Source organism: Peromyscus eremicus, chromosome 3 (assembly GCF_949786415.1).
Source record: "Peromyscus eremicus chromosome 3, PerEre_H2_v1, whole genome shotgun sequence".
In the NCBI taxonomy this organism is placed as follows: Eukaryota; Metazoa; Chordata; class Mammalia; order Rodentia; family Cricetidae; genus Peromyscus; species Peromyscus eremicus.
This window is the reverse complement of record NC_081418.1, coordinates 41,785,344-41,811,530: the sequence shown is the minus strand read 5'-3', so window position 1 is coordinate 41,811,530 and position 26,187 is coordinate 41,785,344. Positions and strand designations below refer to the sequence as shown.

The window sequence follows — 26,187 nt, the reverse complement described above, 5'->3', positions numbered from 1 at the left end:
GTTACTCCCCCAGAACTAATGTGCATAACTGAAGTGAGCAGTAGATTTTCAGGATGGGGAGGAGTGTGTCATGTCAGTCACGAGAGATTTGGGGTTAGTCATTTTTAACAAAGGCTTACTTGGGCCGCCACAGTATTTGTACACATAAGTGAATTTTTGAGCTAAGGTAGCAACATTCCATTTAGATCACTTATATCCTTCCATACTTTCATGTTCCTATCTCAAATAGCTGTCTTGAATTTCAGTAGAGAAGTGTTAGGAACATTTCATGAACATGTTAAAGTCAATACTGTGAGAATGCAGCTGTGCAATGTCCCCTTGTCACGGTAGCTCTGAAAGTGAGTGTGGTCACAGTGTGCATTCATTTCATCGAATTCACTGGATTCTTGCTCTACTGGTGCTTGTAGTCAGAAGTTCTCCTGTGTCCCACCCTGCTGGCGGTCAGGACAAGTCTTTCCCACTCGCATCCCCCAAGTGAACATACACAGGCTTACGTTAATTATGACTACTTGGCCATTAGCTCAGGCTTATTACTGACTAGCTCTTACACTTAAATTAACCCACAATTCTTATCTGTGTTTAGCCACGTGGCTTGGTACCTTTCCTCAGTTCTGCCTTCTCATCTTACTTCCTCTGTGTCTGGCTGGTGACTCCTGACTCAGCCCCCCTCTTCCCAGAATTCTACTCGTTGGCTTATCCCGCCTATACTTCCTGCCTGACTACTGGCCAATCAGCGTTTTATCAATCAATCAGAGCAACACATATTCACAGCATACAGAATGACATCCTACAGCACTTCCCCTTTTCTGTCTAATCAAAAAGGAAGGTTTTAACTTTGCCATAGTAAAATTACATAAAACAGTTATCAAGCAAGAATTACAGTTACAGCCGGGCGGTGGTGGCGCACGCCTTTAATCCCAGCACTTGGGAGGCAGAGCCAGGCGGATCTCTGTGAGTTCGAGGCCAGCCTGGACTACCAAGTGAGTCCCAGGAAAGGCACAAAGCTACACAGAGAAACCCTGTCTCGAAAAACCAAAAAAGAAAAAAAGAAAAAAAAAAGAAAAAAAAATAGATTAAAAAAAAAGAAAAAAAAAGAATTACAGTTACAATATCTAGTCTATTTGTATTTGGCAAAATGAAAGAAAAATATTCTGTCCTATATTTATGAGTCTAAGGTTTCATATCTAATTTATCTTTTATCATGACTAAACTATAACTATCTAGTCTTCAACTACATCAAAGACCCCAGAATATTAGGTAATAATGTAATATTACCTAAGTAAACAGAAAATGCATTGTAAGCAAATTCCAAAATTTTGGAAATGACAGAGACAGTTGGCTGCCTGGACAGTCATCTGTAACATTGGGGCATTCATCCTCATCTGTAGGCCTAGAGCTTTTTAGTTGCTTCTCTCTGTGTCCTGTAGAATGTCCGGCAGTTTCTTCTGCAAAGCAGTAACCTGAAGGACCATCTCCCCTTGCAAAGTTCAGTGGTCACCTTCCTATGGGTCCTGCATGTCCAGTTTATATAACATTTTGTCAAGCAGTCCAGACAAGAACAGTTTCTTGCCCAAATGGCTATCTTTTGCCACGAAAAAGGTAAACTCTATATGGAGTGTCTTTGAATGCCTATCATCTTCCTTAAAGTAATTGGTGCTGCCAGGAACAGACGTGTCCATAAAAGTCTTAAGTTTTTAAAACATTTTAAATGCTGTATTCTGTAAGTCTTTGAAGTGTTTGAGGATTACCTACCTAATTGAATTAGATCTATGTATACCTAGAAAACTTAACTAACATGACTATAAGTTTGACTATCATAGAAGACTAATTAATCTGTATTTCTTAATTATCCATTACAATTTCAAATGAGCTGCACAAATATAATACCTTAAACAAGAGTAGAAATATATATACAGTATAACAAAATTAACTTTAAATTTGTAATAAACTAAAATCTATAGCAATGTAAAACATTTTAAACAAGTTGCTCTTTAAAAGTAGATTCAATAATCTACCCTTTCATCCTATCATATCTATGTCATATCCCCCTTTGTTTCTTTAGAAAGATATTGACTATGACCAATAACAATTTGTAACCAATCTCTAAAAAAAGTCAAATATCTATATCCAGTTTTTGTGAATGTGGGCGTAGTGTTCTAGACTACTTCCTGCTGATTCAGGGCGCTGTATTCTTATGGGGATCCTGAGAAAATTAAGAATTATGGTCAAGTCCTGACTGGAATAGGCTGTGATGCTGTATTTTCTGAGCCAGTTGCCTTGAAGCTGTTCTGGATGTTAGATCATCTGGAGACCTCTCAGGGGTCTTCCTTGATCAAACCATATTAACCTGGAAGCAATCCACAGGTTCTCATCTTCTGTGGAAACAAAAGCAGAACCTCTTTTCCAAAGCAACTTATCCTTAGACATAAATTTTGAAATCAAGATACCTTTAAAATATACATATTGATTTAACTCAGCAGCTTTTTACAATCAAATGTTTCTCTTCAGTTAAAAATCCCAGAGACAACACAATCCAGACTCTGTCTGATTTCCATCTTTACATGGTTTATTTTTTTTATATTACTTTTACTTTCTCTTTAAAGATTTTATTTTTTAAAACTTTCTGTTTCTTTATATAACTGTCTATATAACTTTACCTCTTTCTTCCAAGCCTATGTATGTTTTTACACACATTGTAAACCCTAAATTGTTTAGGGTTTATCCCATCTGAATCTGTTTTATTGTGAATCTATTGGTTTAAACTGCAGAGTGGTTAGAACAGAAGTGTCAGCCTTGGCTGTTGACTCTGCGCACCTCAGCTTTTCAAATGGTGCTAGTTTGTTTACCACTGGCTCTGTGAGCCATGCGTACCACCACCTCTTGGAAGCAGTGAGTCTATTAAAGCAGCGTGTAGCCCAGAAACTTTTTTTTTTTTTTTTTTTGGTCTGTACTAGCAAAAGCTAAATCCACCACGTAGCATGAACACTGCGCAGTTTGGAGACGCCTCTGTGTACAGCAGTGGGAATCTGCCATGCTGCAAGTCAAGCCCACACACTGCTGTGAACCTGCCATACTGTATCTCATGGCTTGCCTGAGAGACACAACTAGGAAGCTGTTTTTAGGCTCTGTTTTAGAATTTTTTTTTTTTTTTTAAAGCTTTCTCAGGTTTTAGGTGGAAACTCTGGCCTCATGTTGGGCGCCAAATGTAGTCAGTTTTCCTGTGTCCCACCCTGCTGGCGGTCAGGACAAGTCTTTCCCACTCGCATCCCCCAAGTGAACATACAGAGGCTTATGTTAATTATAACTGCTCGGCCATTAGCTCAGGCTTATTATTGACTAACTCTTACACTTAAATTAAACCATAATTCTTATCTGTGTTTAGCCACGTGGCTTGGTACCTTTCCTCAGTTCTGCCTTGTCATCTTGCTTTCTCTGTGTCTGGCTGGTGACTCCTGACTCAGCCTTCCTCTTCCCAGAATTCTCCTCTCTGCTTATCCCGCCTATACTTCCTGCCTGACTACTGGCCAATCAATGTTTTATTTATCAGTCAATCAGAACAACAGATATTCACAGCATACAGAATGATATCCCACAGCAGGTGCTGCTAAGGTGCTAGGATACAGACGTGAGCAAGCTGCTCCCATGCAAACTTAAAATGACTGACCACTTTATGTAAAGAATTGGTGTAATGGGATAGTAAATTTGGTTTAGATATTGAATCTAACCAAGTACATTTAAATTAATACTTAAAAGACAACCCTAATCCTCCTAGATCAGAAAAAGAGTGTACAGGCAAGAAGAATTCCGAAGTACTAGTGTCCCACACTGGGAGGCTGGCTAAACAGTGAAGTGTTATTAGGGGTACACCGAAGCAGGGGTGGTCACAGAGGGCTCTGTAAGCTAGGCTCAAAGCTTAAATTTCATCTTAAATGTAATGGAAAGATCATTTAAAGGTTAGATTTTGGTTTTTCATTAATGACTCTTCTGTTGAGAGGAGAGTGATGGTTGGAAGCAGTTCCTCCAGCTGCTGTGAGAAAGATCCTGCTGTTGTGGACAAGGATGCTGAGGTTGAGAAATTAGCAGGCACCTGGCTTGGGATCAAATACATGTAGTCCTAGCATTCAGGAGGTGGAGGCAGGAGGATCCGAGTTTCAAGGTCATCCTCAGCTGCCTAGTGAGTTCAAGGCCAGCCTGGGTTATAGGAAACTCTCACAAAACTAAAACAAAATCCAGCAAAGGGAAAGTTTGTGTTTTGTTTTATTTTGGTTTGGTTTTGAGACAGAGTCTTGAACTCAGAGAGAACCACTTGCCTCTGCTTCCCAGATCTAGGATTAAAGATGTACCATATACCTAGCCATAGAACGGACAGTATCTCACTCTAGCTGGCCTGTAACTCATTGTGTAGACCAGGCTGGCCTTGAATGCAGAGATCCACCTGCCTCTGCCTCCTGAGTGTTAGGATTAAAGAAATGTACCGTTGTACCCAGCCTGGTTTTATTTATCTATTTTTTTATGGGAGATTCTGAAAGATTTTAAAATATTCTTTGTAGGGAGTTGTCTAGCAAAGAAAAACTTGATACAATAGGGTCAGTAGGAGCCTTTGAGAAAGGAGGGGGTAAAGAAGGGAGCATGTATTCATTGGAGATGTTAGAGATGGAAAAATGAGGCCAGATGGTAATGGCACACACCTTTAATCCCAGCACTTGGCAGAGGCAGGCCAATCTCAGTGAGTTCAAGGCCAGGCTGGTCTACAGAGCAAGTTGCAGGACAGCCAGGGGTACACATTGAAACCTATCTCTAAAAAATAAAAAGTGGAGGCCAGGCAGTGGTGGTGCACGCCTTTAATCCCATCATCACTCAGGAGGCAGAGGCGGGCAGATCTCTGTGAGTTCAAGGCCAGCCTGGTCTACAGAGTGAGTTTCAGGACAGGCTGCAAAACTACACAGAGAAACTCTGTCTCAAAAAACCAAAACAAACAAAAAGGAAAGTGAGAAAGCCTGCCAGTTGGATATTCTCATTGTAAAAATGGACTGTTGAGTGAAAGAGAGCTCAGGAGGGAAGTGAGAGGGAGATGTGCAGAATAGACGTAAGCAGAAAGAAAAGTCATTGGAGAACGAGGCGGCTAACAGGAAGATTGTATGTGGCAGGGACAGTTCTTGAGCACACTGTGACAAGTTGCTGTATTTTTTTTTTCTTTTATAAAACTCAGTATATAGACGTAAACTCCACAAATGTTCTATTTTGCTAACAACACTCATACCCAGCAAATACTTAGGGCCTGTTGCATTGAAGAAAATGAGAATGAGTGGATTTCTGTTTAGTGTCACCTCAGTGTCCAATTTGCCTTCTAAATCCAAAGATTCTGTATCCACTGATTGAACCCCACTATGTATCAGAAGCAATCTGAAAGCTATTTCATCTATAAGGAATGTGTACAGCATTCCCTGAATGATAAAATGCAACTCATCACATAGCATGTGCGTTGTATCAGTTATAGATGGCCCAGAGTTAATTGAAATACATGGAAGGATCTGTCAGTCATGGAAAACTAACTCCTGTGCCTGTGGAGCACTTGAACTTTTGTGGAATTTTGGGCGGTAGTGGTGTGCTGCTGGAGCAACTCCAATGAGGGGCTGCAGAGGAACGGCTGGACAGCGGATAGACATTTTCTGTGGGAAGGGCATGGGGTTTGCAGAGGACAGCTGCCGGTTGTTAGTGGTAGCTCTTCCGTCTTAAGTTGAATAAGGGCTGGCAGGTAGGAAGAAGATGAATGTCAGAAAACCCTTAGTAAGAACAAGAGACTGTAGGAGAAGAGATGTCTAGATTTGTGGCTGAAGAGGCATTGCTATTTGTAGATAATGACAGTTCTTGATATGTCCTGGGAATATGAAGTGGAATGAGACAGAAGAACAGCTGTTGAGGAGAAACAGAAAAAACTGAGAGGGTAAGAATATGGTCTTTATGATGATAATAAATAGGGGTGGGACAGAGCGAGGACTGGGTACCAAGTACTAAAGTTATCACAGAGAGAAGCCAGGTATTACTAAGTTGGTCCTATTGACAAGACCCATGTCATAAAAATTCATCTTGCTCTTCAGTAAGTTAGTAGAGTAAAAATAGTACATTAGCTTACCTCTCCTCTTTTTTCTTTTTTTTTTAAAGATTTATTTATTTATTATGTATACAGTATTCTGCCTGCATGTATGCCCACAGGCCAGAAGAGGGCACCAGATCTCATTACAGATGGCCGTGAGCCACCATGTGGTTGCTGGGAATTGAACTTAGGATCTCTGGAAGAGCAGCCAGTGCTCTTAACCTCTGACCCATCTCTCCAGCCCTTACCTCTCCTCTTAAGGGTTGACCTTCCCTGTGTGTGCTACTGAAGAGGATTTAGCCTTTTCTTCTTGAAGTTGACCTAATAATGCCAATTTAAATTCTATCTTGAACAGTTCCTTTTTTTACTTTTTTTCTTTGGGTTTTTTGAGACAGGATTTCTCTGTGTAGTTTTGGCGCCTGTCCTGGATCTGGCTCTGTAGACCAGGCTGGCCTCGAACTCACAGAGATCTGCCTGGCTCTGTCTCCTGAGTGCTGAGATTAAAGGCATGTGCCACCACCACCCGGCCCTTTTTTCACTTTTAAAAGATGTTTTTGTTTATATATATTAGTTATTCATAATAAGTATTATGACATTTTCATATGTATATATTTCTATTGTATTACCCTGTTACACACACACACACACTCCTGCTAATTGCTTTTCTCCCTTCCTGTTCCTAGCTAAGGGTACGTGTGTGTATCCGTCCGTCCGTCCGTCCGTCCATCCGTCCTACTGAGTTTCATGAGGGTTCTTTACAAGAGCATGTATAAAAGTTTGTTTATGGGAACTTGGACACCTTAATAGTAGCTGTACCACTAAGGAATGTCTCTCTGTCCCATATTGACTATTTAACTTTGTGTAGATCTTCACAGAGGTGTAGTGCTCCGTGGGTCCCTCTATTACATGGTAGTGTTGAAGGGCCCAGTTTTGTGGGGACCTTTTGCATGTAATCACAATTGCAGTAAGTTCAAGAATGCAGCAGTCATATCATGCCCTGATGTCAGTGTTCCACTCTACATACCCACCCTTTTCCTCTGGCTCTTACAGGCTTTCTGCCCTTCTGCTTTGTTCCTGAGCTTTGGAGGAGTGGCATAGATGTCCCATTTATGGCTTGGACATTTGACAGTTATTTATGCTCAGTATTCTGGCTAGTTATGAGTCACTTTGACCACTGCAAAAGGAACACTACTCTATATGCTTAACATAGTTACTTAGAAGGCAGTTGGACAAGCACATCCCGATCACTTAGCAAAACAACAGCAGTGGCTTCCCGACTATGCCCTGTGATTTCCCCAGCCACAAACTTTTGGCTGGGTTTACAGTACCAGACACGAATTCCCTCCTGTGGAGCAGACAGAAAGTACTCGGTTACTCCTCTAGCAAACTTGCCACTAATGCACCAGTAGTCTCCTCTTGCCTAGTGAGTCATTGTTGTTGCAGACAGAGTCCAGAGCTGAGTAAGACTGTCGATGACAATTCTCCGCTAGTAGCCTGAATAGCAGCATCGCACCTTTGGACACTGGCAGGGCTAGCTAACAGGTAGGAAGCTCCTCACCAGTTCCAGCTTGATTTCTCCGTGTCCTACAACTAAGGTGTGCTTGGTATCTACACAGTAGGGTCTTACCATCTACTTGTGGTGGGCAAACAAGAACAGTGGTAATTGCCTGTATTGTTTTGAAAGCCTCAGGAGAAGCCTCTGACCAGTAGGGAAGTAGTCTACTCTTGGCAGTAGGGTTTTCTGGTATGGCTTCTGGGTGGTTCATTGTTACATTATCTTCCTGTTGGCTAAACAAACCTTCTATCTTGCTGCCCAGGTTTCTACTTTCAAATGGATGATCTTCACTTTTGTGTTGGTATTTTGACATCTCTTTTGGTATATTAGATGATTTATTTGTTGTTAAGATTTGATGTTAGAATGCAAACATGTAATCTTGGCTTCCTTTTTTACCTGTTGTAAGGTTGATTTTAGATTGAATTTTATGTCTGTGTATGAATGAATGAATACCATCTGGTGCAGGTGCTTACAGAAGCCAGAAGAGGGTCTTAGATGCCTTGGAACTGAGCCGGGTGGTGGCGGCACACACCTTTAATCCCAGCACTCAGGAGGCAGAGGCAGGCGGATCTCCGTGAGTTCAAGGCCAGCCTGGTTTACAGAGTGAGTTCCAGGAAAGGCACAAAGCTACACAGAGAAACCCTGTCTCGAAAAACCAAAAAAGAAAAAGAAAAAAAAAAAAAGATGCCTTGGAACTGGAGGTACAGGCAGTTGTAAGCTGCCCAGTGTGGGTGCAAGGAACCAAATTTGAGTCCTTTGGAAGGGCAGCAAAGGCTTTTAACGCCAAGCCATCTCCCCAGCCTAGTTTCCTTTGCCTTTGAACTGAAGTTCTAAATTTTTTTTTTGGGGGGGGGGGGGCGTTTTCGAGACAGGGTTTCTCCGTGTAGCTTTGCGCCTTTCCTGGAACTCACTTGGTAGCCCAGGCTGGCCTCGAACTCACAGAGATCCGCCTGGCTCTGCCTCCCGAGTGCTGGGATTAAAGGCGTGCGCCACCACCGCCCGGCGAAGTTCTAAATTTTTTAAAAAGTTAGGTCAAACTGGATGTGGTGGCGCACACCTTTAGTCCCAGCACTTGGTGGGAAAAAGCAAGTAGATCTTTGTGAGTTCGAGGCCTACCTTGTCTACAAAGCAGGTTCCAGGACAGGCGCCAAAACTACACAGAGAAACCCTGTCTCAAAAAACAAACACAAAACAAAACGAAAATCCTTCCAGATCTCTCAGTATGACTAGCTGGATGAGCAAGACACTGAAAGATAAATTATGGAGATGGAACGAGGTTAAAAAAGAAACAAAAGGCAAGTAGGCTAAAGGATTTGGTAACTTACTCGAGAAACAAATGAAAAAGACTTTTTTAAAAGAGTGATGTTTAGCTGGGCGGTGGTGGCGCACGCCTTTAATCCCAGCACTCGGGAGGCAGAGCCAGGCGGATCTCTGTGAGTTTGAGGCCAGCCTGGGCTACCAAGTGAGTTCCAGGAAAAGGCGCAAAGCTACACAGAGAAACCCTGTCTCGAAAAACCAAAAAAAAAAAAAAAAAAAAAAAAAAAAGAGTGATGTTTGTGTATGGTCGAGAGTTTCATTTCTAGGAGGCAAACTAGGTTGTGCTGTTGAAGGACAGCCCTCCACCTTTTCCTTTTTCCTTTTATTTTTATTTTGTATGAACTGCTGTTTGCCTTCATGTATGTCTGTGTGTGGGTGTCAGATCCCCTGGACTGGAGTTACAGAGGTTGTGAGCTGCCATGTGAGTTTCAGGAATTGAACTCAGGACCTCTGGAAGAGTAGTCAGTGCTCTTAACCTCTGAGCCATCTCTCCAGCCCCTACCCTTTCTTAGTTATAAATGAACTTTTTTTTATCCATCTGGCCCTCGGATTCCAAATTATCAGAGAAAAAAGAGAAGCAGAAAAGAGGACCCCTTAGTGAGTAGGTCTCCTGAAACTGACATAGGATGGCTTCAGAAGTTTGCATAACCACGGCTTTGAGAGTGAGTTCCATGCTTGCGTCCTCACCTGGAAAGAGCCCAGGTCTGTCTCTCCTGATAGGGAAGGCCTACTCTGAAGAGACTTCTGCCCAGGTGCAGGCTCCTCAGGCTGGGCCGATCTGCCTGAGGTAAGATGAGAGTCTGAGATGGAGGGCCAGTGCACACAGCTGGCATCTGGCTGTCTCTCTTCCTCGGCCGGATCACTCCACCTCTGAGTGTCAGGAGCTGAGATTGAAGCTCCGACTCTAAAGAATGCACGTTCTGAGGCACTGAAGGGAGACTAAACACATTTAGTCTGTGTTTCTGGGTAGGTTTTTCTTTGGTACCGGGAATTGAACCCAGGGCTTCATACTTAAAGAAGCACAAGCCCCACCACCAAGCTGTAGTCTCAACCTCTAAATATATTTTAAAAAGCAGAACGCCTGGTTTTGAATTGGCTGTTTTCTGAGAACGCTTGTGTGGGCATATGTGTCCTAACATCAAAGTGAATGTTTTCCCTTAACTATTTTCTCATAGGAATTCATACATTTACAGTTCAGTTGCATCGGCCACACAACAAACCACAACCACTCCAGTCCTGGCTCCCTCTGTCCCTGGGATAGAGCTAACCTTTACCTTTGGCATTCCCCTTGCCTGGTCATTTGTCTGACCTCGAGTTTCACCAAGATAAATCTGGCAGAATTACAGATGGGGGCTGACCGCAGGATATTTCTTCACCCACAGATTTGGTCATTAGTGTGTCTGCTAGCAATTAAAATGGTAAAGATACATCCAGATTTTACACAATTGATATTCAGGGAGTAGAGCACTTGCCTAGTGTTCGCAAGGCCCTGAATGCAGTCTCTAGTGCTCCCACCCTTGGGCTCTGTCTCTAGGACTTGCTGCATTTACTTACCATGTTTCCATAAAAGCTGTTTTCAAAATACTCTCTTAAAATACCTTCATAATAGTTTCTGGTGAAATGGGAACAAGTGCTGGATGAAATTCTCTTGTTGCAGACACACTCCGTAGTGTGGTGACAGCGTTGCCAAAAGGAAGAGACTGTGCCAGGGCAAACACACTCCGGCCTGAGAACCTCCCTTCTCTGAATTCCTAGTTTGTTCTTTCCCAGCCTTCTCTCTTCTGAACCCACAAGTTTCATGTTAGCATCGTTGTCCAGAACATAAATAGCTTTGCCAGAAACTCTGCACACAGCTTGTCCAAGAACAAATATAAAAGAAATAATGCTCCTTTTTATTGATTGGCTTTGGGTTTTATTTTGTTTTTTAACAATTTGAGCTGAGCGTGGTAGCATATGCCTCTAGTCTGTGTACTTTGGAAGCAGGAGGATCATTGCAAGTTTGAGGCCAGCAAGGCAGGTTCCAGGCCAGCCAAGGCTGAAGAGCATGTCTGAAGCACACACATTCATGCTCATATTCTCCCCACCCTTCAAAAGCCTGGTATGTCTTTCCAATATCAGATAGTCTGTGGAGGGAGGGATCCAGAAGGATTTGAAAGTTGGGAGGAGGATGAATATGATCAAAGTACATTATAGACATGTATGAAATTCTCAAAAAACAATTTTTTGAAAGAAATATGTGTTTAAATAAAAGCCTGCAGTAGGAAGAGCTCTCTGTGGTCTGGGAGGGTTTCTCAGGTAGTGTTGGTCTATTAGGACCTGGTCCTTGAAGGTGAAGTTGTCAGTTGATGTTGCTCACTTTGGAATCGTCAGTGATTTTGTGGCTCTCCATGGTAGTGTAGCACACTGGTAGTTATGTATCAATCATGTTCTAGAATGTTCTACTTAGTGGTGCTGCCTTACAAAGTCACTTTCCTTCAGTGGACATTTCCTTTTAAGCCTCTGTTCTTGAAGCTCTAGACACTGTTAATAAACCCTAGATTTTGGCCCCCATAGGATCTCTAGAAATAGAGTCAGAATGGGACTTTTAGAGATGACACACCCCAGCGGTTTATCTCCACAGATGACAAAACAGACCCATGTTTGGAAGTGAGGTGACTGGCCCAAAGCTTGCAGTTGGCAGCAGAGGGAGGGCCAGAACTTTATTCAGTACTTTACCCTATGCATGTGCTTCTGCCCTATTTCTCAGAACTCTGATTGTATTCATTTTTAATTTATTTTCATTTTATGCGCATTGGTGTTTTGTCTGCATGTATATCTGTGTAGGGTGTCAAATCCCCTGGAACAGGAGATGCAGACAGTTGTGAGCTGCCATGTGGGTGCTGGGAATTGAACCCAGGTCCTCTGGAAGAGCAGCAGTGCTTAACTGCCGAGCTGCCTCTCCAGCCCCTGATGGTGTTAATTCTTAGAAGCATACCAGATGCAGGACTCTGGGCTCCAAGGCTTTTTCTACTAAAGTACATTTATGAAATTTTTTGGTCCTTTCTTTTATATACTCTTGTATTCAAACCAGGCCAAATTAAAATTTAGTTGTAAACAGTGTAGAAACTACATAATTCCAGTTGTACTCTCCAGGACAGCCAAAGAAGGGGATACTTTAATCTCTCATGGACAGTTTTGATATAGTCAGAGCTCGTCACCATCATTGTTCCTAATCCTTCAAGGAGCCCCGTAGCGTCAGGGTGCTAAGGCACGTAGGATTCCCATTCATTCCATTTTGTTTGAGATACGCCATTGTATCACCTGTCAACTACTGGAGGTGCTGGGAACCTATTGAGCTGTCCTTCAACAAGCCTGTTTGGTTTGCTTTTTGACACCATCTGTTTAAAAACAAGACTATGTTGAGATGCTAGTTTCACTGGCTTCTCATCTTCCTCTCATTGAAAGCTCTCTGCCCCCATACCTTGTCTTTTGTCCCTTATCCCTTCACTCCAGCCAGTGTCTCTGCTGATTTTCAAAAGTATAAACGAAGCCAACTTCAGCGTACCAAATGCGTGTTCGCTCGTGCTCTCTCTCTCTCTCTCTCTCTCTCTCTCTCTCTCTCTCTCACACACACACACACACACACACACACACACACACACACACGTGTCTTTCTTGGCCTCAACTGCCCCTCACCTTCCTATTTTTTTCCCCTTCATAACATTGTCCACCTTCTAATCCAACACATGCTTGTTGTACAGAGCTCTCCAGACAAGTCCTATCTATAGTCAGCGTGGGGAGCTTCTGCTTTACCAGTGTTCACTGCAGGTTCTAGCAGAAGCAGGGTGTTAAAAGTACCAAGAGCATCTTTGGGTTATTAATAGTAGCTACCAACTGCTGTAGTTCATATAGGAGAACCATTCTTAGTTCAAAAGATAATGATTCAGTCTTGTCTCCTGTTCATTGGAAAGTTTTGTAGGCTGTGGGGTAGATCATTTGTAGAATACTCAACCTCTCATGTGTAAGACCCTTGCTTTAATCCCAGCACTCGGGAGGCAGGGGAGGAGCATTGCAAGTGTGAGGCCAAGCTCTAAAATCCTTTATGATTGAGATAGTAGTATATTCTTTCTTTTTCAAAGATGTACTTGTTACATATACAATGTTCTGCATGCCAGAAGAAGGCACCAGATCTCATTACAGATGGTTGTGAGCCACCATGTCATTCATGGCTGGGAATTGAACTCAGGACCTCTGGAAGAGCAGCCAGTGCTCTTAACCTCTCCAGCCCCCGAGATAACAGTTATTCTTCAAGCTGAGGGAGTTTTGATTTTTTTTTGGGGGGGGAGTAATGGATTTTGTTTTATTTAAGCAAGAGGAAATTAAGATGTGAGATCCCAGAACAGTTGGTTTTGGTCTTATTGGTCATTTTCCTTTAGAAAATTCAGCACTAGTTAACACACATATAATTAAATCTACTTTAAAAACCTGATAGTGGCTGGGCGGTGGTGGCGCACATCTTTAGTCTCAGCACTCAGGAGGCAGAGGCAGGCAGATCTCTGTGAGTTCGAGGCCAGCCTGGTCTACAGAGTGAGTTCCAGGACAGGCTCCAAAGCTACACAGAGAAACTCACTTGATTTTGTTTGAAAGGTTAACTATTAATGTTAAACGTGGTAGAAATTCAGGAGCACCAGAAAGGAAATGTAGAAATACTGGAGCTACCGCTCAGATGCTTGACACTCAGCCCTAGTTCTGGTTCTGAGGATGGGTTGGGAGGGATAGGATTTTGAAAATACTGCTGCAGAAGTGTTTCAACTGAGAATTCTGCACTGTTAACCTTTGAATGTTTGCTTCCAGCTTCTTTAAACACACTTGATGTTTAAAAAAAAAAGGCAAAAATAACTAAGCGTTTTGTCTCCTTTTTAAAGATTTATTTTTATGTAATATGTAGGAATTTTTACCTGCATGTATATTTGTGCATTGTATGTGTGCATACACTGCCAGAAGAAGAGATCTAATTCCCTGGAGCTGGAGTTACAGACAGTTGTGAGCTGTCACATGGGTACTGGGAATTGAACCTAGGTCCTCTGGAAGAGCAGCCAGTGTTTTTAATCACTGAGCCATCTCTCCAACTTTGTCTCTTGTTTTATTTATTTTTAATTTTTTTCTTATTTTATGTGTATATATCTATGTTTGTGCCATGTGAGGCCAGAGAATGTCAGATCTCCTGGAGCTGGAGTTACAGGTAATTGTGAGCCGCCATGTGGCTGCTGGGAACTGAACTCAGATCTTCAGCAATTGCAGCATCTACTCTTAACTGTTGAGCTCTCTCTCCAGCCACCTTTGTCTCTTTGAAAGGACAAAGTGTTGTATAAAATCTCTTGCTTTTAGAGACAGGGTCTGACTGTATCACCCAGGCTGGTCTCAGACTTGAAATCCTGCTTTTCTCCCCCCCCCCCCCCCCATGAGAGTCCTGTAGCACTACCTTGAGCAGATCAAGTAATCAAGAACCATCCTTTCGATAGTCTGTTTCGATGTCTACTGCAGCCATGGCTCTGTAGCCTAGTTAGAATGTCTTTGCAGCTTTGATATATGTGGTTCAATAGAATTTCCCCTAAAGCACAGAGCATAAGTACTACTTTATCATTTAAATAGTACTATATTATCAATACATCAGTCTCTTATGTGGTTTTGCCTTGTTTAAAGAGTATTTTTAATTTATTCTTTGGCAAATTTATACATGTATTCCTTGTATCTTGATCATAGCCACCCCCACACTCCTTCCTTCCACTCTTCCCCAGAAATGCCCCCCACCTTTATGCCTTTATGACCTCTTTCTTCTCTCTCTCTCTCTCTCTCTGTTTTGTTTTTCGAGACAGGGTTTCTCTGTGTAGCTTTGCGCCTTTCCTGGAACTTGCTTCGTAGACCAGGCTAGACTCGAACTCACAGAGATCTGCCTGGCTCTGCCTCCCGAGTGCTGGGATTAAAGGCGTGCGCCATCACCACCCAGCAACTTCCAGTATTCTTAAAGCTTAACCTGGACATTAAGTTATTAGCATTTTCCTAGCATTACAAGGAGTTTTTTTCCTTTTAAGACATGAGCACTTCTATTAGCTTGGGATATCTCTTAAGCATCCCTAAATTCCTTTGATGAAAAATTAATATCGATGCAGCCTTTGAACCAGTTATTTATGCGTTACAGGACTTTCTTGCTGTAATAGTAGATAAAGCTTTAAACTGTTGACACATAAAGGTTCTAAAGACAAGAGTGGGATTATTTGGAATGGCTAGAGCAAAGTCTGAAGTGCCTATGCTTTTGTGTTCTAATCCTTGTTACCTAATTTGAGGGATGTTCTAAGGTTTTGGGGATTCACATAAGGCTCCTCTTGAGTTTACCATGTCTGTTTCCATAGCCTCTTCCTCTTTCCACGTGTGTTCTCTGATTGTGTCCATACTTTGTCCACACAGCAGTTACTTCTTCTTGTCTCTGGATCTGCTGCTACGGTGACCTCTGGGAGAGTGTGCTGTCGCATTTTTGTACCCTGAGTAATGACTGCCCAGTAGGTGCTGACAAGCATATTTGGAAGTAACAATAGAACCTGTGGGAAGGGGATGAGAGAGGAGTGTGGGGACAGTGCTGGTGAGAGTCATCCTAAAGGAACCCATTGGAAGTGTGGGATAGGGAACATGGGAATACTATGGCACAATGAGGAGCTCGGAGTTTCTTCTTAGGATATTGTAGTTTCCATTCGTATATAGTGATTAAATCATTAGTTTTACGTTTAAAATGAATAAATTCCTCCTTATAATTTAAACAGCGAATTTTTTTTTTTTCGAGACAGGGTTTCTCTGTGTAGCTTTGCGCCTTTCCTGGAACTCACTTGGTAGCCCAGGCTGGCCTCGAACTCACAGAGATCCGCCTGCCTCTGCCTCCCGAGTGCTGGGATTAAAGGCGTGCGCCACCACCGCCTGGCTAAACAGAAAAATTTTAAGTTTATACTTTTCTCTAGGAATAAATTTTAAAAGTTAGATCTCTGACAGATTCAGCTACCTTAGAGAATGTATTTTTAAGTCCTTGCCTTATTTCTTGGTTGCGTCAATTTTATTCAGAATTGACTTTGAGTGGATAGATTCAGAGGAACTTTTGTGGTTCGGAAGCAGTGTTCTTCTAGCTTCAACAGCTTCGTTCATGCTCCACTGTGTGGCCAAATGATACCTGTAGATATGCTTCTGGAGTTCAAGTGCAGAATCTTCAGTAAAGCTCGAACAGTTCAGCTGCTGTGAACGTTTCTTAGCTTTCATTGTGGCACGAGTTATAAATCATTTAGTATTACATAATATTCTCTTTTGGCAAGTGCTTCATAATTCAGGAGACAATTGCTTTTAATATTTTCTTATACAGAAAGCTGCATGGTCCCAAAGTTTGTTTGCTTGTCATAGGACTCCTGCGCTTTAGTTAGTTGGGGTGAGTAGCCGAAGACCTAAGGTTGAAAGTAACGCTTTGAGTATTGCCACCTTTTCCAATCCTATATGGTCTCCAGTACTGACAAGTTAAAGTTCATTGTTCTCTGCATCCTTTGTGCTGCTAATGAACATCTCTTTTTGCAGGATTCATGAATAAAATTTTCCACCCCAACATTGATGAAGCGTAAGTAACTATTTAAAAATGTTTAAATTTGAATTTCGCAGCAGCTGTTCTTGATTAATTAGAGGTCATCTCTCTTTCCCTGTTGTAAAAGAACCCTCAGTTATCATTTGGGTGTTACTGGAAGGCAGCACTGTATGAATGGTCACTTGGACTGTAGAGTCCTAGGGATGGGATCATCTAAGTCATTGAGGTTCCAGCACAATTATTGATTGTACTGTTACATTTTTCCATTTTCATGACTGGGATCCAGCTGGAATAACCCACATCTCCATTCTTAAGTGTAGACCCAACTTGAAGACCCATTGTCAGCATATGGATTTACTGTTTTCAGCCCTTAAGATATTTGACAAATGTGAATGATGATCGTTTATCTTAATTATATATTTCTTAATGACTGTTTTTAAATGATTCCATCATAGCCCATCTTGTCCTTCCAGTGCTGGTTATTTGGACTATACTTTTCTTTGTCCAACTTCAGTTTTTGCTGTTTCAACAACTGCATAGGAAATTTTTATGAACCTAGTATGAGTAGGTTACATGTCTACATTGTGCCCCTAATCTTTAATGCCTTATGTATCCACCATCCTAACGACAGGATGTTCTCTGAGGTAACCCCAGGAAAGTAGATTCAGGAATTTAGTAGGATGTAATACTTTTATCTAATCTGTAGTGCAATAATGTCAGGCTCTCTGCTACCTTTACGAGACTTTACGAGAATATGCACACCCTTGACTGTATAGTGAAATTCTGTCCTCAGGGAATCACAAGGTGGATCTACCCTTGTTCCCTGGGTTAATTCTCAACACTTGTTGCTTTAGGTGTTTTCTTCTTCATATGGTTGGTCTTGTTCCTTGTTGGATGTAAACAAGGCGCAAAAGAGCTTGTAAATACCTGTGCTTCTCATCTTCTTTACTCCCAACTGCATCTTAAAGGATGTTACAAAGTGTTTTTTATAAAATTAGCTGCCGGAAACATGCAACTAGATTTCTAATTTTTTAAAAGTGCTATTTTTTTTCCATCTGTTTCAGGTCAGGAACTGTGTGTCTAGATGTAATTAATCAAACTTGGACAGCTCTCTATGGTGAGTTTGGCCATGGAATATTTTTTGGAGATACTGAGACATTGCCTCAAAAGAATGTTGTTTGGCTTTTTTTCTTCTGTGGTTAATATGTTGTGTTGGGAATGGGAAAGAATTTTGAGGGGTTGAGTGGGAAGGTTTGCTCAATAGAAAAAATGGGCATGGCTAGGGAGATGGCTCAGTGGTTAAAAGTGCTTGTTGCACAAACATGAGGCTGGAATCGGAATCCCCAGGACTGGTGAGAGTGCCAGGCGGGCATGGGGCAGCCTCTCAAGTCAGAGACTTGGGAAATTCAGTGAGACTAGCCAGATCAGGGGCCTCTGGTTTGTTTGAGAGACCCTGCGTCAGTGACTAAAGTAGAAAGAACACGTGCACACTATGGAAATGGAAATGGAAAGAGAAACAGTCTGAAGTGCAAACAAACAAGTTAATGAAGGGCTGAAGAGATGGCTCAAGAATGGTTAACAAAGCCGGGCGGTGGTGGCGCACGCCTTTAGTCCCAGCACTCGGAAGGCAGAGGCAGGCAGATCTCTGTGAGTTCAAGACCAGCCTGGTCTACAAAGCGAGAGTTCCAGGACAGCCAGGTTTACATAGTGAAACCCTGTCTTGAAAAACCAAAAAGAAAAAAGGGGGGAAAAAAAGAATGATTAGGACCAGAGTTCAGTTTCCTGTACCCATGTCAGGCTGCAGTTGCCTGTAACTTTTCAGTTCCGGGAGATCTGATGACTCTGCCTCAGGTACCTGCATTCATGTGAATGTACCTACTCACCCCCAACAAATAGAGATAATTTTAAACACATTTTTTAATCTTTAAAACAAAATTTCTGTGGGCCAGGTGTGGTAGCCCACACCCGTAACTCGAGCAGCACTCAGGAAGCTGAGGCAGGAAGAAATCTGAGGACATTGCTAGCCTGCTGGCTGGAAAATTAAAAAAAAAATAGTACAATTTATAAGATTCTGAATTAAAGGTGCAACATTATTATGTATATAAACACAAATACATATACAAACAGTTTTTTTATGGGTTCTGAAACATGCTCTGGTGGGCATTCCAGGGATCTCTTAGGCATCCTTGAGTTCTGAAAGTGGAGACTCATCCATTGTAACAAGTCAACAAATGACTGAGTCAGCTCTTGAGAATACCGTGCATGTTGAATATTGCAGAGGTATGAGGAATAGCAAGCTTTTGGTCCTTGGACTTGAGACCTGCTTGGGGAGCTGACAATAATTAAAAGTCTATTTAAAGTCAATCAGTGATACTAAAGCAAAATATTTTTACCTACAAGTCCAGATCCACAGTCATAATTAGACACTCCCTTTTCTGATGTTCCTACCACATGAGCTTTTCCTGCACTGTTTCTGCTGTTAGTGATCTCTGAATTCATCTTACAGCTCTCTCATCCATCCCCCCTTGACTTGGTATTGGTTGTGTGTGTGTGTGTGTGTTCCTATGTACCTATTTTTGCTCTACTAGATTGTTGTCTATTTAGGGACTGTTAGGTGTGTGTCTGATTTGTCTTTAAGTCCTAAGACTTTTTTTTTTTTTTTTTTTTTTTTTTTTAAAGACTTATTTATTTATTACATATACAGTGTTCTCCCTGCACGTATGCCTGAATGCCAGAAGAGGGCATCAGATCTCATTATAGATGGTTGTGAGTCACCATGTGGTTGCTGGGAATTGAACTCAGGACCTCTGGAAGAGCAGCCAGTGCTCTTAACCTCTGAGCCATCTCTCCAGCCCGAGTCCTAAGACTTTTAACACAATGTCTCTCACTAAAAAAGGGTTGCAAGAAGGCCTAATAGATAAGAGTTGTTGAAGACACAAGAAAAGGAGGGAAGCTGCATTGTCCAGAGATGGTTTCCTAAAGACCGTGAGGAGAGCCTGGAGTGGCGGTCACACTTTTAATCCCAGAGCTTGAGAGGCAGAGGCAGAAGGATCTCTTAAGGTTGAATTAGCCCAGTCAAGAGACCTTTTCCCAAAAAATTAGACAAATGAAAAAGACTTGTGCGAAGACAAGGATGGGTATATGGGAGAAGTTGGAGCGAGGAACAGGAAAGGAGAAATGATGTAATTATATTGTAATCTCAAAATAGAAAAGAAATTTAACAGACAATGCTGGAGAGCTTTTTCCACTGTTGGTCTACCCACAGCCTGAAAGCCGCCTTTCTCAGACTGGTTAGTTGATGAGATCACTGAGGATGGGTAGTTGCCAGCAGCACATAGTTCACTCATTTCAGAAGTAGTTCCTCTGGAAGTCTGTCTCCTTATCTTTATGTGGCTGTCCCTTTTCTCAGTCTCAAGCATTACTTTCTCAGAGATGCCTCCTTTCCCAGCCAGCCTATCCTATAACATCTTGTTTTGTGTTTATTGTAAGCTCCGGTAGAGTAGGACTTCATAAATTTTGTGCATTTGCAACCCCTTTTAGCTCAAGAGAAACTGTTTTTATTGTTGTTATTTTGGTTTTGTTGTTTGTTTGTTTTCCAAGACAGGGTTACTCTATGTAGCAGCCCTGACTGTGTTGGAACTTGCTGTGTAGACCAGGCTGGCCTCGAACTCACAGAAATCTTCCTGCCTCTGCCTCCCGAGTATTAGGATTAAAAGAGAAACTTCTAAAAATTCTAAAACTTATTTTTTATGTTTAAGGGAGTTCTGCCTGTGTGTGTATGTGTACCACTTGCATGCTCAGAGCCTATGGTGGCCAGAAGGATCAGATGACTTTAAGCAGCCACGTTGGTGCTGAATCAAGCCCAGGGCCTCGGCAAGAGCAGCCACTGTCTTAACTACTAGCTGTCTCTCCAGCCCCTAGCCCCAGACATTTTTTTTGTGTGACCATAGATATATAAGCATATACAACAAATACACAAATTAAACATCTACTGGTAACAAACCATATTTTAGAACAATTCTTTGAGCTGGGCAGCGGTGGTGCACTTTAATTCCAGCACTCGGGAGGCAAAGGCAGGCAGAGGCAGGTGGATCTTCTGAGTTCGAGGTCAGCCTAGTCTATAGAGTGAGTTCCAGGACAGGCTCCTAAGCTGTCCTGGACAAAGAAACCCTGTCTCGAGAAAACAAAATAAAAAACAAAACAAAACAATTCTTTGGCATGCATATGATTTTACTGTTAAAAATGAAAGCAAACTTGCATGCTAATAGAGGGTGATGAATTTGTGTATTTTTAAAGAATTAAATATTGACTGAATATTTGATACTACCAAGTATAAAGCATCTTGGATGTCAATACTGAAGGCCACCCATTGTAGAATACTATTTTAAAATGTGTTTCATGTATTTATGCTGTGGAACATTTGTTTAATGATGCAAAGATGTGTTGCATTCCTTTATATTGCATTTGTTTAACTCTGTGCAGCCATGATTCTTTGCCTAAAACACCTGATGGTCTAATAAAGAGCTGAATGGCCAATAGTGAGGGAGGAGAAAGGATAAGCGGGGTTGGCAGACAGAGAGGATAAATAGGAGATGTCTGGGAGGAAAAAAGAAGGAAGAAAGGTCAAGGAACAAAAGAGGAAGGAGGAAGACTTCAAGGGCCAGCCACCTACTACACAGCTACACAGGCAGACTCGCAGTAAGAAGAAGGAAAAGGTATACGGTAATAGAGAAAGAGAAAAGCCCCAAGGCAAAAGGTAGATGGGCTAATTTTAGTTAAGAAAAGCTAGCTAGAAACAAGCCAAGCCAAGGGCAGGCATTTATAATTAAGAATAAGCCTCCATGTGTGATTTTATTTGGGAGCTGGGTGGCAGGCCCCCCCAAAAAAGTAAAGAGTAATAAAAAAAAAAAAAAAGCCAGTAACAGTCACCTTGATTAATATATAATACAAGATAACAGATCTGTGTGGGAACATTTAAAAAGATGTTAGAACTTCTAACTTGATACTTATATGCAGAGGAGAAATGGTATAAATATCAAAAGTATTTGTTTTTTTGTACTTAAACCATTATTTATATACGAGCAGAAAACTTGCACAGTAAAAACATCACAGTTCTCAACACACTGCAGTCTCGGGTCTGAGCTCAGGTGTATCGGGCAGCATTCATTGGCATGTATAGCATGGCAGCACATGCACCGCAAAGCACACATGTGTGTTCAGAAGCAGGGCTGCAGTGAGTTCACAGTGCAGCCCAGGCAGTGCTGCTGAGGCCTTTGCATTCCTTCTGTGTTTGATTTTGAATTAATTTTGGTTGCTGCATTTTCTAAAATGTTTAACTTTTTCCAAAATATTTACTTTTTTTCATTCTCTCCCTCCATATGGGGTCATTGTCCACAGTTGTAAGAAGCTAAATAATAGAGGAGGGCCTTGTCTTGGTATGTTTACACCTGTGCTCCTAGAACAGTGTCTGCTGTACAGTAAGTTTCAACCATTTGTTAAACTAAAAAGACAAGACAACCAGAGCACACACACTCCAGGGGTGACTGTGTGTGTGTTTGCACATGTGCACACGTGTGTGTGTGTGTGTGTGTGTGTGTGTGTGTGTGTGTGTGTATGTGTATAAACATGTGTGTTTAGATAGACGAACAATACATTTCTGTCAAGCTGCCTGAACTATTTGACGTAATGTTTTTTCTTAAACTGCATTCACATTTTAGAAATGTACCTAGCAAAATGTTACAGCTTTGTTCCAGTTACATTCAAGTAAGTTAGATTGAATTTCACGAACTCTGTCCAGAAAACCTTTCTAGGAAAAGTTTGCCGATTCTCAAGGACCTCATGTCTCCAAAAGTTTTTAGCAGATTTATTCACTGTAATTCATATGAGTCACACACTGAATGTTTTTGTTTACCAGCTGTGTGCAAGCTCACCACTATCCACCAGCCCCAAAAGAAAGATGTTTGTTAGCTGTACACACACACACACACACACACACACACACACACACACCAGCCCTAGAGAACCACCAGTCTACTTTCTATATTTCTAGGTTTATTTGCTCTGAACATTCTTTATCAACTATGTGCCCTTTGGTGGTGGCTGTTTGCAGTTTGCATGGTCTTAGAAGGCTCACCCCAGTCAATAGCATGTATCAGAATCTTCTTTTCACGACTGAATATTATTCTGTTGTTAACACATTTTATTGATGTGTTTATCAGATGATGGGCACTTGAGTAGTGCTTTGGTAACTATTGGTGTACAAATTCTTTAAAAAGTTGAAATTTATTTATGTTATGTGTATGGGTGTTTGACCTACATGTATGTGTCTGCACTGTGTGTGTGTACAGTGTCTGCAGAGGCCAGAAGGTGTTAGACCTCCTGGAACTGGAGTTAACAGACACTTGTGAGGCACCCTGTGGGTGCTGGGAACAGAACCTAGGTTCTGAGGAAGAGCAGTCCGTACTCTGCCCACTGAGCCATCTCTCCAGCCTTGATGTACAAATCTTGATGTGGTCATGTGCTTTCATTTCTCTTTGCAAAGTTGCCGCACCATCTTAAAAATCCTGTCAGAAACTGTGAGACTGTCAGAAAAGAAGTCAAAGTAGAAGCCAGTGTGACTGACAGTCACACCTACAAAATGTTAGTGTATGTTCTTGTATTCTCTTGTAAAGCATTTAATAAGGTCAAAGAGAATTGAAAGTACATTTCCACAGACACAGTTGCATTTTTTCTAAGTGTTCCATGACATGAACATGGCCATTCTGACATTACAGGTAAGTGCAGGAAAACAAATACTTGCAGATAGTAGTCAAAGGTAAAATGAGTGTGTGAAGATTGCTTTGACATTCAGCTCTAAACATAGAGTATTTCTCTAGAAAATTCAACATGGGTCAGGTATTGGTCGAGTTGGTTCAAATGCCCATGAAGGTTTTTGTGGGAGTTTTTTAAGATTTATCTGATTTTGAGAACTGAACTTTTGTTGCAGACTGCTAAAGCCTCTCACATTGAAGGTTAGTATATAATTGGTGAGTCCTGAGACACTCCATTTCCTGCAGTAATTCTTAAGAGGGCATTAGTTTGGTAGGGTTCGGCTGGGCAGTGGTGGCACACACCTTTAATCCCAGCACTTGGGAAGCGGAGGGGTGCATGCAGGTGGATCTCTCTGAGTTTGGGCTAGCCTGGTCTATAGAGTGAGTTCCAGGACAGCCAATGCTACACAGCGAACCCCGTCTGAAAAAAAAACAAAAAAAGAAAAAGAAAATCTTAGCTCCAAAATTTTTTTCTAATATAAGACTAAATAATTAGAGAAAGATGCCCTGTTAATGTAAGTATGCAACTGAAAAGCAAAAGACTTAACCTGGCCCCAAAAACTTGTAACAGCACTATATCACCTACTTCTGAGTACCTGGAGAGAGGCAGGGAGAAGCTGGCGGTAAGGTTTCCTGCTGTTCAGTGTGCTGGGGCATGTGCTGTACAATGGGCACAAGTGTGTTTAGAAGAGCCGTTTCAGCTGAAGTTTCAGATCTGCACTTGCCATAGCATAATATTAAGCACTGTTCGTGCTAGCATTAAATTTAGTCCTTCATCCCCTTTGCCAAATAAAGCTGATTGCTGGTGGCCTATATGACTGGCACATGGCTTCTGTTCTCATCGTATTGTCTCTTTGCTGAGCACACACAAAGCTTGTTGGTTCAGAAGTTCCAAATTGGAATGATCATAATTTAATCAACAAGTAATTTTATATTACTTAATATTGCCAGAGAATTCATTATAGTGGGTAATGTGGTTACTTCTGTAAAGATGATGTCATCAATATGAAATTCTCTATCTAGCATTTATCTAGTAGTTATCTGATGTGCTCCTAATGACATTAAGAGAAAATAGCAGATGGCAAATTGATTTGCTCTGGCTTATAGCACAATAGCATCTTACATCCCTTCCTGTTCTTGCAAGACAGCCATGATAAAAGCACTGAGAAACTTAAACTGCAACTAAGGGCTTCTGGATTTCAGGGTCAAAGACAAATGAAATTTAAGAATTGGTGGAGGGGGGCTGGAGAGACGACTCAGAGGTTAAGATCAGGGACTGTTTTTCCAGAGGACCTGAGTTCAATTCCCAGCACCCACATGGCAGCTCAAAACTGTCTGTAATTTCAGTTCCAAGGGACCCAACACCCATGGCAAAACACCAATGCACATTAGATAGATAGATAGATAGATAGATAGATAGATAGATAGATAGATAGATAGATAGATAGATAGGTGGAGGGTCTGGAGAGGGATGGCTTACCAGTTAAGCTCACTTGGTGTTTTTCCAGTTCTTCCAGAGTTTGTTTCCAGTATCCATATCAGGTACCTCACAACCTACCTTATAAGCCCACCTCCGAGAATCTGTGTTGGGAGTGGGCCAGGGATCAACTTGACATTAGCTAGAGTCATCTGAGAACCTTAATCAAGAAAATGCTTCTATGACATTAGCCTGTAGTTTTGTTGTTGTTGTTGTTGTTGTTGTTGTTGTTGTTGTTGTGTCAGTGTTTCTGTGTAGCCCTAGTTATCCTGGAACTCTCTCTGTAGACCAGGCTGGCCTCAAACTCAGAGATCTGTCTGTCTCTGCCTCCTGAGTGCTAGGATTAAAGGTGTGCGCCACCGCCCTGCCAACCCAACCCCTTGCAGGTTAATGATTGATGTAGAGCTTGGCATAGTGGAACATACCTTTAATCCTAGCACTTGGGAGGCAGAGGCAGACAGATCTCTCTGTGAGTTTGAGGACAGCCTGGTATACATAGTGAGTTCCAGGACAGCCAGGGCTACACAGAGAAACCCTGTCTTGGGGAAGTAAAAGTAAAAAATGACTGATAAAGGAAGGCCCAGCCCACTGAGGGTGGTGCCACATCTGGATTGGTGGCTCTGGATACTATAAGAAAGCACACTGGGGCTGGAGAGATGGCTCAGAGGTTAAGAGCACAGACTGCTCTTTTAGAGGTCCTGAGTTCAATTCCCAGCAACCACATGGTGGCTCACTACCATCTGTAATGAGATCTGGTGCCCTCTTCTGTCATGCAGGCATACATGCAGGCAGAACATATATACATAATAAATAAATACGTCTAAAAAAACCAGAAAGCACACTGAGCAAGCCACTAGTAGCCAAGAAGTGTTCCTCATGGTATCTTCTTCATCCTGGAATTATTGCCCTGGCTTCCCTTCATGACGGACTATGATTGAGATATGTAAACTGAAATACAGTCTCTTCCATCCCAAATTGCTTTTTGGTCATGGTGTTTTATTCTAGACATGGAAATCCCAACTAAGGCAGGATTTGTGACTCCTTCTGGCCTCTGAGCACCATACAGGCACCATCCATTCACACAGACATAAACACATATATAAATAGAATAATAAGTAAATCTTTACAAAAAATTGATGAGGAAAGTTCATTAAGCCATGGATAGTTTTTAAAAAATTTTTTTAAAGATTTATTCTTTTTTTAATATATTTTTTAAATTTATTTAATTTTATTTCACGTACATTGGTGTTTTGCCATGGGTATTGGATCTCAGGAACTGGAGTTACAGACAGTTGTGAGCTGCCATGTGGGTGCTGGGAATTGAACCAGGGTCCTCTGGAAGAGCAG

General features: G+C 41.8%; 1 protein-coding gene across 2 annotated transcripts in view; it reads left to right on the top strand.

Annotated features, from left to right (window-relative positions):
• The window catches only part of Ube2h (ubiquitin conjugating enzyme E2 H), a 101,469-nt gene that overhangs the window by 53,383 nt on the left and 21,899 nt on the right, over positions 1-26,187 (top strand). Inside the window, exons 4-5 of one of the 2 annotated variants that reach the window (XM_059257502.1) lie at positions 16,551-16,590; positions 17,619-17,671. The exons of the other annotated variant lie outside the window; for it this stretch is intronic. Of the exons in view, the coding sequence (XP_059113485.1) occupies positions 16,551-16,590; positions 17,619-17,671 (93 nt within the window). The remainder of the gene's footprint in view (positions 1-16,550; positions 16,591-17,618; positions 17,672-26,187) is intronic. 2 annotated transcript variants of the gene reach the window in all.